Below are 10,910 nucleotides of genomic sequence, written 5' to 3'. Positions count from 1 at the left end.
GCGGCGCGGCACCTGTCGCGCCGGGGGTGTGCTCAGCGGGGCTCTGTGTCACCTGCGGGCTGTGTGTCACCTGCGGGGGTGCGTCCGTCCCCAGCGGGGCTGTCCTCGGTCCCCGCAGCGCTCGGAGGCGCGTTACCTGCCGGGGCTGTGCTTCCCCCGTCCCGCCCGGGCAGGTGCAGCCCCAGCCCCGCCGGCGGTGCGCCCGGGCTCGGCTCTCCCGCGGCCGGCTCTCCTCGTCTGCGCTGCCGGGCTCTGGTCGGAGCAGCCGCCTTTAGCACCTGCGTAAGTCAGAGGCCTCTCCCTGCTCGGCCGCAGCGCCCCGAGCGCTCCCGCCCCGCGGCACGTTTGGGGTGCAGCGCCCACAAATCCCTGCCGGAGGCGGCGGCTCCTGGAGATAAGGCTGGGCAGAGTAATTCGTGTGCCACTTCCCAGCAAAATGATTTCTTCTAGTATTCGCTTTCAGCTCTCGCTTCCCTAACTCTGTTTCCTTCGTCCTTTACAAGCGACTTCCCAGACCACCTTCTCTGTACCTGTTTTCACGTAAAAGCGTTTCCTGAAGCTGTTGGGATATCGCAGTTTTTGCTACAATCACAGCAAACTTTTCGTTTTGGTTTCTGTAACCAAGATTTAAGGGTTCTAAAGTGGCATGTACTGAAGATTTATACCGTTGTTGAAATTGTCCTCCCTGTTTTCCTGAAAAGAGTTTTGAGAATGGCTTAGATGTTTATGATGTTAATGTCGTCATGTAAGTCAGATGAGTTCAGAAGGAATAGTCTGAAACAGAGGTAGTAGGGTACCAGTCTTAAAATCTTCGCTATTAAAAAGTAACATATTAAAATTAAATGGCAGGGAAAAGTTAATCCCTGACATTCCTTTTTCTCCTGAGTTAAATATGTTAAATGGTTATGGTTGTCCTTTCGATCATATTGGTAAGCAAATAGTTTATTAATTCCTATTACCAGAAGTGTAAGAGCATTGATAACAAGCATTTTTACGTTCCTGAAAACAGTTTCCTGAAGATCTAGGCCTTGTTTATGTTACTTTAGTATAATAAAAAGAAGAATTAAAATGTGCATTGACTATCTACTGCTTCACACCAGCAGCTGAAGAATCTCACAGCTTTGATTTATACTGGGGGCCATTAGATCATGTGCTGTTGCTTGTTGCTTTGGGTGAACTGGGTGTTTAAGTAAAGAAAGATTTTCTTGGCTCCAGAGTTCTTGCTCTATGGTGAGCCATGCTGTCACTGTTCAGAAATTGTTCAGTGATTAGCTTCCACAGCCACCTGAATGGAATGTGAATTTGTTTACAGATGAGATCCAAGTCATCCTGTCTCAGATGGGTGGAAAAATGAGCTTGTAGCTGATGAACACTGGTGCCTTTGCTTGGTAAAATGTATAAATAGTAAAAAGTTTTTGTAGTCCTTTTGTGGATTTGCCACCCAGCACCACTTTCTATGTAGAACTGTAAATTAATACCTTGGCTCTGTGTGTCAATCAGCCTCATCAGAACCTGTTTAGGGACAAGAGGGGTATTGTCTTACATATTGGTGTATAACCTGGGAGAGGTGACTCCTACTCCCAGATTCCAGAATGGTCATTTTTATTGTATGTTGCTGAAGGTAATTTCAATTTAGATTCTTTGCAGATTGAGTCTGTTATCTTCCCAGACAGTGATGTTCACTAGATGTGCATCTTTGGTTTTTTAGATTTCCATCTCAAGGTCTGTGCATGTGTGCTGATTTTCCAATGAAGTACATCCTGGTAACTGGTGGTGTCATCTCGGGCATTGGCAAAGGGATCATTGCAAGCAGCATTGGCACCATTCTGAAATCATGTGGTCTACGTGTCACTGCAATCAAAATTGATCCTTACATAAACATAGATGCTGGAACCTTTTCACCATATGAACATGGTATGAAGATTAGTGCTGTTCCCTTTCGCATAAACATTTGTATTTACAATAATGTGTTCTGGTTTTATTTTTAAAAAAACAATAGTATGGTGTTTACAAGTTGCTTTATCATTATTTTGGAAGTTCATTGCTTACTCTGTGTTCTCAAGGACACTGTCTGCTCTAAGTTAAGAAACAGAAGCTTGTTTTTTTTGAAGATACTGTTAGGAGCAGATGCTTCCTTTCTCTAAAGTACCACTATACTGGGAAAATCCTAGCTGTAAGCCTTGTTCACTTAATGCTGTCTTCAGTTCATCTTGATTAGAACCCCCTTTTTAATAGTGCTGTGGAACTTACTTGAAACTTAAATCCTTAACAGTTACTTAAGAATGCTGTTCTCTGGGTATCAGTGCCTTCTAATGTAAGTGCCTTCATGAGAATTAGCTGGAGTTCTCATTTTAGTAAAAAAAATCTGATCAAAAACATTAGTGAAGCTTAGAGAACCTGCTAATGATATGATTTTAAAGTAGATGCATAATTTGATTGGTTGCTTCTCTAAGCCACATTGGTTGTATTGACTGTTGCTGATGAGTTATGAGACATTTTATTCATAATGTTGCGTGTTCCTTGATCTGTGTGGCTGATTACTTGTACATTTATTAAAAACAATGGTTTTCAAAATTCCTTCAGCCAGTAGACATTTCTAATTATTTCTAATTATTTTTGTGTTTTGGATTTTATTTGCTTACTTTTAGTCCACACCAAAATTTTTGGAACTGAAGATAAATACGTGTATCTCCTTAACTGAAAAAACACTACTTTGTTTTTTAAGTAGTGGGAGAGCAGAGCACATCAGACCTGTCTTAAAAAGCAAAATTTACTGCACTTTAAGGAGCACATGTGCTGCTGCTTAAGCAGTTGAGTGGGTCATACAACTCCTGTGATGACTTGAGATTGTGAGGATATATTCTTTGCCTGGACCAGGTACAGGGGAGGGGGAACAACATGGCATGTAATTCTTTTTTTCACTGAAAATTTTCTTACTGCTTGTGAAGAAACACTGGCTTGCTGCATAGTAGGTGTAAGTTACATGAACTGGAATGGTGGGCCTCCTTTATTAACGTTTTGACAGAAATATGATTGATATGATTAATTTAGTGATTTCAAGTAAACTGTAGAGGTTTTTTAATAATTTTTTTTATTCTTATCTTCTAAGGCTTGCTTAAGAGAAATGTTGATTCTACTGTGGTTCTTGTCAGAAATGATGACTTAGTATAGAGGATGTATTAAGTGGCTCACAGAATCAGGCATAATTCTTCCACTCTGTTGTACACACTGGGGTGATTTGTTAGTTACTTGTTTTGCCATTGATTTATTGGGTCATGGCAAAATATTTACAGATTTTCTGAGGAGCTTTCCAGCCTTACCTCAAGATGTAGTCACTTGAGTTCTCTCAGAAGTTGACTAGATTCAGAATTTAGAGACTCCTTAGAGGGCTAAGAAAAGTGTGAACCTGAAGGGTATTTTAAGTGGATTTTTCAGGGTCAGATAAAACCTTTGCAGTGGACACAGTGAACCAAATATACTGGATGAAACAACTGACTCAGAAATGGTGATCACATTTGAAGCAGCAATTTTGTTCATCATAATTTTACTCCTGATCTAAGCCTCAGTCATTAAAATAGATCCAAACAACAAGAGTTTATAGTGAAACACTTAGAACATGCATAATAATTCATGTTTATAAAAGCATAGTTTTCTCTCCTGCAAGTAAATGAGTATTTTATTTGTTGCTGATTTATGATTCCTAGAGATTGTTTTCTTCCCGTGAAGGATTATTCTGTAGTTGAAATGCTGGTTGAATATTTATGTTGCTTAAATATTTTGGTGATATAGCTTACATTTTATTTGCAAAATTGTATGTGTCTGAGGAATGGACATTTGATATAAATCTAATAACTTGATTATTAAGTCATACAGAATGACAGTGCAGATTGAGTTGCAGTATGGGCTTTATTGATATGTTGTTGTCATATATGATTTGATTTTTTTTTCTTCTGTTTTAAGATGTCTGTGGTATTCTTGCTGTGTATTTAATAATTTCTGATTATTTTATTGTTTTTCTGTCTGTTTTCACTTTCCCTTTCAGGCGAAGTTTTTGTACTGAATGATGGTGGAGAAGTTGACTTAGATTTGGGAAATTATGAAAGATTTTTGGACATCAATCTCTATAAAGATAACAATATCACCACTGGAAAGATATATCAGCATGTCATTAATAAAGAAAGACATGGTGATTATCTGGGAAAAACCGTTCAAGGTAATATTTTTAATATGGATACTAGTCCATTCAGTCTTCACAAAAGAAGGGATCAGCTAGAACAGGCTGCTTCTTGTTCCACCACCTTACTCCTTTCTCCCTTCCAAAAGATATGGGCATATTCCTGTAATGTTTGGCTTCTGGGTTCAAGGAAAGGAGAACTAGAGAAAGGACCTAGTAGTTTCTTCTTGGCTTTCTGTTCACTTTACCCCTTTCTCATGCAAAAATTAGTATATAGGCCTAAAGTAAACTGTGCTTGCCTTCTTTGGTTTTGTTTTATAGTTGTTCCACACATTACCGATGCAGTTCAGGAATGGGTAATGAATCAGGCAAAAGTTCCAGTGGATGATGATAAAAAAGAACCACAAATCTGTGTTATTGAGGTAAGTATGGAAGTTTTTAGGTTGTATATCTACAGTGAACACAATGAGCTCGTTTGTTTTTGCTTTGCTTCTTGCTGTAAAAAGGTCAGACTGAGGTTTTATGGAGAGCAGAAATTCAAAGACACATTCTGTATTCTTTGGTTTGCTGTGAAAGGGATAGACATGATCTTATCTGTGCAGCTTCCATTTACTTGACTAAATCCACTCTAGAATATGGCTGAAATTGAGCTTCTTGAGAGTTTATTAACATAGACGTTAATTAATTAAAGCAGTTACTGTAATGTGAACTGTCTGTTCCAATATCCAGATGTTTGACTGAAACTTTATACTGTTAATAGTATTGAGAGAATTTGTGTAATACCTGAAATCTATGGTCAGTAGGAGAGCCTTTAAAATTCTAGCTTTCCATAGAACTTTGGATGTTCATCTTGTTGCTCATGGTCATGTGTAAAGGAATATATTTTTCGAACACATATAAATAATATATGCTCCTTTTCCGGGTTAAGTAAAGGTGGCCCGTCCACCTTGGACAAATCCGGTAAATTGGTCCAATTCGGGTGGTAATTGACGCGTTATGAAATAATAAATTCTATCCCTACCTACTATCAGCTACCTAACTGGCTTGTGGCTGCCCTACGCCCCAGCTACCGTCTATTTTATTGATAAATACATAAAAAAATAAGAACAATTAAAACATACAAAAATTACATAGAAAAATACTAACAAAAACTCGCCTACAATGCAATAAAGAAAATACAAAAAAATTAAAATGTTACATACAATGCAAACTAACATACATACTAATCTGAATTTCGTAACTGTCTAGCCCTACTGGCAAACATATGTACAATGTCCACAGATGATAAGAGCGCAGCTGTGGTTAAAGTCCTTGCTTTAAACAATGTGCAAGTTAGTTTCCCCACTTTCCGATGTTAAGATCTTTGAAGGCAACTTTGTAATTACTTAACCTGCTGATGTTCTGCACCATGGCTACAATGAGTTTTTACCCACCCTTAGGAGGGCATTGAGACAGCTGGATGAAAGCCAGTAATTGCCAGTAGTACTATTACAGCAGAAAAGAATGAAAAAAGATGGTACTTGAGAATTTGACAGAAGATGTAACAGATTTAATGCCAGAAGTGACCACTGCAATCAATAGTGCCATAAGCTTTGTGACCCATCAGCAGAATTACTGAGTGTTTCTTATGCAGAAGAATCTGCCTTGATTGAAATACTTAACAATATAGCTGTAGATCTTTTTATGATGTACACAGTGAGAGTCAAATAAATATGAATAAGTATATACAAAAGTTGCAAAAAAAAAAAAATAAGTAATGGTCATATCAGTCCTTTAACTACAGGTTGGGTTTTTTTGTTGTTGTTTGTTTTGTTTACTTGTAACTTATACCTCTAGCTTGATAAAATTATTTTTCTTCATTACTCTAAAAATAATTGTAACATTTTTTCTGTCATAAAATCCTGATGGAGTTAGACTAAACGTGTGTGATGTACAAATGTAGTTGGCAATTTTTCTGGTACTGGATGAACAGAAATATGTAATTCTGTCCAGAACCACGTGGTGGCACAAAAAGTTCATTCTGAAATACAACTGTTTAATCAGACTTGTGTGCAAAGCTGCTTTATTCAGTGCTTAGTCTGTTATAACTCACCGTGTCTTTGAAAGGCATCTGATTCCTATCTTCATAAATAAATTTCAGCATGGACTTAGTCTTGCATTTTGATTTGGTAATAAACAATTACTGATGTTGGAAAGCCGTGATAATACTGAGAAATGTCTCTTTCTAGTTAATCTCAAATATTTGTTAATCTGACAGGAAATAGAGTTTTTCTATACAAAAGTCTTCACATTAGCTTACCTATTGATTACTGGCTCACCACTTTGAAGGCAGCATGAAGCATGTATTATTCAGCAGCACCACACATCTTCCCGTGGGAAGCTTACGTATTTGGTGGAAAGTGAACATAACAAAACTGGAGAATTGTTTAATGTTTTCCACAAGAAACAATCTGCGCAGAGTAAATGAAAGCACTTTGTAGAGTTTCATTGCAAATTTCAATTACCAGGGTTTCTTTTGAGATAAACGTTTCAGAAAACATCTTGAAATGTATGAGACTTTTTTTCTTTTGTTTTTGCTTTCTGCCACTCTGACATATCCATTTCCTTTTCAGCTGGGTGGAACCATTGGAGATATTGAAGGAATGCCATTTATTGAAGCATTTAGACAGTTTCAGTTCAAAGCAAAAAGAGAGAACTTCTGTAATATCCATGTTAGCCTAGTACCACAGGTAAGTTATTAGAATTAATAAATTAAATTTTATTTGATATTGGCTTTATATTTGTTTACTTGTCTCATTAACCCTTTCATGGTGGAGTGAGATCAAGACCACTATAACCCCCTGTGCAGGACTAAAAGTATTTTTTCATTTGAGCTCTAAATTTTGCTTCACAACTCACTGGCGAGATTTTGGTAAGCAAAGGTTTGTGATTATGATAGATTTCACCTTTTACAGACAAAAAAGATAATTACCAGCTACACCTGTGAATTAGAGGATTGAACAGCAATTGCTAGGATTAATTCTGTGTATTTGAGAACAGAATTACTTACTACATCTGAATATTACAAGAACAGTCATTGAAGGTTTTGTGCTGTGTTGGACATTCTTCATTTTCTAGCCAAATCCAACTTTTGGAGTATTCTTCTTCTGTGTGAGCCAATTATTTGGAAATTTTCTCTGAAAACAAAAACAACTAAATAAACTTGACCTTGAATTGGAACCCTGTGGTTTCTTCACAGTATTTCATATACAAGTAATCACAGTGGTTCTATTTCTGTTTGTGGCATATTATGACTCTCTTTGGATATGTTTATTTCCTGCAAATATTATTACTTGCAGTAAATTTTCTCTTTTAATCAGCTACTGCTTTGTTAATAGATGTTAGTTGCTATTTGAGCTTTCAAAATGTGCCTTTCCAGCCTAATGCTACTGGTGAACAGAAGACAAAACCAACACAGAACAGTGTTCGAGCACTGAGGGGTCTAGGCTTGTCTCCAGATTTGGTGAGTCAATAAATACAGATTTTTATTTATAGGTATCTAGAAATATCCTTGCATAACCTGTGTTCAAAGAATGAGCCATAGTCTCTCAGGAGAGATGAGAATTTTAGAAGAAATGCAAAATATGTGCTGTATACCTCCATTAAAGCCACAGGAAATCAAATTACTCAAAACCACTCTAAGCTAGCTTAATTCAACTAACTTCTTGCAATATCTTGGGTCTGTAACTATGTTCTTCTAAATGCATCTTTTTACAAAAATAATTCTTCACTGCTAAAAATAATTGAAATCTCAATTCACTTTGTAGGAAGACCTAGAATGTTTCTTTTGTGTAACATTTGGAATTTTTTTATGTGTTATTAAGATGAAGCAATGTGTATATCCTCAAAAAAGGAAAATTATTCTTAAGAAGATAGTCACACAACCAAATTTTGTGTTGTGCTTCTTTCTGTTTTTTTTTTGAGCTCTTTCATTTTAAATTTATGAATGAGTGTGTTTTTAACTACAAACCCAATTGGTGTCAAATGGTTGTGACATGGTAATTGTAACCAGCTTGTGGAAGGAAAGACTTCTATTAATGTAATGCTGTACTGTGTTCCAAGTTTCAGAGCCTAATCTCCAAAATCCCTCTTGAGGTGCTGATAGCATAGGGAAACTTCCCTGTGCTTTTTGAAGGCCTTTAAGGCAATTGCCAGGGCCTGACTTCTCCTCCACCTCCTCCAAAAAAGAATTTTCTTTAAAAAGCCTGCTAAAAGTGGGTGTGTGTAATAAAAGGAGAACAGACAAACACAGTCACTGTCTTGCATCTTGGGTTCTTGCCGGGGGCAGTTCTGGGACTGCCAGGAGCACAGTACCATTTTTGGTTTTGACTGCTGCAGTTGACACCTGCAGCAGGGACAGATCTCACTCAGGGCCTCTTGGTGCCTTTAGAAAGTTCCTTGAGCGCTGCTTCAGGACGGTATTTAAATGGTGGCTGCCTTGGCCAGGGCAGCACATGGGGCAGCTCCTACAGCAGCAGCCAGGAAAGCTTCCTCCATGAGCTGTGCTGCCACGCTGCCCGAGCTGAGCCCGGCTCGTCCTGTTCTGAATCCCTGCTGCCTCCCTGCCTGCTCCTGGCCATCCCTGGGGCAGCTGCCCAGCTCTGTGTGCCCGAACCTCTCCTCTCCCCTGGGCGTTCTGAGTGCCAAATCACCAGGCTGTGGCTGCAGAGATCCTGTACTCTGATGCAGCACTTTGAGTGTGCACTTGTCAGAGCTGCCCTGTTGGATTGTGTGTGTTTGTCATCTTGTGTGTGTTACGTTCCTTTGCGGTGCATCTCTGCCGTTTTTATTGTAGTTTTGTTATTTTCGTGCTGATTCTGGTGTTTTTGATTTCTATGTCTGCATTAACTTTGAATTTGTTTCCACAAGACAGGCAGTAGATTTCAAAGTGGGTTTACTCATGTGCTGATACTATCAAGGTTTATGAATGTGCCTTCAGCTCCAAACCGTACCAAATTACACACATGAACTGTGCTTAAGTGAATAGACCGTACAAATTGTTTCCTGATTACATTTTGATTTAAAAGTGCACTAATTTTCCTTTATACTTGGCATTTTTTAATGTTTTTAGAATTACTTCGAAGGGTAGGTGTAAGTAAAGAAACCACTACAGTAGGGTAAGTTAATTAGACTCCATCAGTATCAGTGTAGCTAAGCTGCATTAGCAAGGTGATCAAAGGGCAGCTACAAGTTTCTGAGCAAAAAATCTTGATAAATAAAGTAGCTGCATTTGCTAGGAAGATGGGCGAAGTAGGTTTCAGGTTTCAAAGTAATTTAAGGGAGTAGATGGAGTAATCAGTAGGCACTTTACTAGAGCCATTCTGCATTTCGATCTAGTTGCCTGGAGTTACATAATGTGAAAAAAGACCTCTTCCAACAAACACCAAAGCATATAATTATTTTCTTTGTTGGTTAAAAATTATCAATATTTTCTAAAATTACTGGGGTTTAAATGTATCAGCAAAATACTATCACCAGTAAAAATTCCATACAATTATGAATTAGCTTTCTCTTCTTTGGCCTCCTTTTTGTCATGATGTGTAAATTAAAAAGATGCCAAAATACTGAAATACTCATGCATGTGAGCCAAGTATTATTGCTTTTAATTTAAATCTGACCTTACTGATAAGATTCCAATATTCTTTTTGATTAATCATATTCATAGTCATAGAGCTGCTAGACTTGAGGCAAAGAGTATTACAACAATAGCTACAAGAAAGAAGACTATGAGGCAGCAATATTAGAGAGAATGCCAATGAAAGATGAATGAAAATTGGTCAGTATGGGCAGGTGATTGATTTACTTCTTCCTTGCTAATACGTATTTGTGAGCTATGATATTTAGTAGAACTCCAAAAGAGGGGAAAGAGTTAAAAAAGGTACATTTGTTTGTGCTCTGCTTCCAAAGGAGATGAATTACTCTATGGAATATTGAGGATCTTCTATTGGTTTGTGTAGTAAATATTTGAAGTTTTTCCCTCTGTTATGACAGATTGTCTGCAGAAGCGCAAAACCTATAGAAATGGCTGTGAAGGAGAAGATTTCCATGTTTTGTCACGTGGAGCCTGAGCAGGTCTGTACTTCAATATTACATGTGGGAAAGTATACAAATATTTCTGTTTTCAGCTTCTGACTACTTCATTCATATGTAATTGTTTTTATAATTTTTTATCTTGCTGTTATACATGCTATAGCATTTTCAAAATATCGGGAGTATGTATGTTAAGTTTTATGTCAAACAGTTAATAATTTAAATGTATGTTATGTAAAAGCTAATAAAAATAGATTTTGAGTGCATGGTTAGTTGTTATACATAGCATGAAGCTACAATTTTCACAACTATGGCTGGTTTTATTCGTTATTCATTATTATGTATTTGTTGCCCATACATCATCTCAGGTGATTATAATAATGGATTAACAAAGTGTGGTTAAAGGTAGATAATTTGCTTATATCCACAGATAGTCAGCCACATGAACACTCTTACTGTGATAAAATGTAATAGGCTATTTATGTCCTTAAACATGCATCTACTGTGTAGTTATATATTCTATAATTCATGTGTTTTTTTCCCTTAATAGTTTGCAATTAATTGCTATTCAAATATTATTTTGATTAGTCGTCTGCTCTTTAATATTTTTGCAAGTGAGAGCATTTTACTTTTCAATGTACGGGGTAATGCTGAAGGTACAAGGGAT

At 37.4% G+C, this 10,910-nt stretch overlaps 1 protein-coding gene across 1 annotated transcript in view; it reads left to right on the top strand.

Annotated features, from left to right (window-relative positions):
* The first annotated feature begins 26 nt into the window (after nucleotides 1–26).
* Nucleotides 27–10,910, top strand: part of CTPS2 (CTP synthase 2) — a 61,937-nt gene continuing 51,053 nt past the window's right edge. Inside the window, exons 1-7 of the mRNA XM_040056030.2 lie at nucleotides 27–282; nucleotides 1,709–1,914; nucleotides 4,043–4,213; nucleotides 4,496–4,596; nucleotides 6,787–6,903; nucleotides 7,593–7,676; nucleotides 10,205–10,285. Coding sequence (XP_039911964.1) covers nucleotides 1,731–1,914; nucleotides 4,043–4,213; nucleotides 4,496–4,596; nucleotides 6,787–6,903; nucleotides 7,593–7,676; nucleotides 10,205–10,285 — 738 coding nt within the window. The 5' untranslated portion in view covers nucleotides 27–282; nucleotides 1,709–1,730. The remainder of the gene's footprint in view (nucleotides 283–1,708; nucleotides 1,915–4,042; nucleotides 4,214–4,495; nucleotides 4,597–6,786; nucleotides 6,904–7,592; nucleotides 7,677–10,204; nucleotides 10,286–10,910) is intronic.

The sequence above is a fragment of the Hirundo rustica genome, chromosome 2 (assembly GCF_015227805.2).
Source record: "Hirundo rustica isolate bHirRus1 chromosome 2, bHirRus1.pri.v3, whole genome shotgun sequence".
NCBI classification, from domain to species: domain Eukaryota; kingdom Metazoa; phylum Chordata; class Aves; order Passeriformes; family Hirundinidae; genus Hirundo; species Hirundo rustica.
The sequence above is the reverse complement of the archived record's forward strand: the minus strand, read 5'-3'. Positions and strand labels throughout refer to the sequence as shown.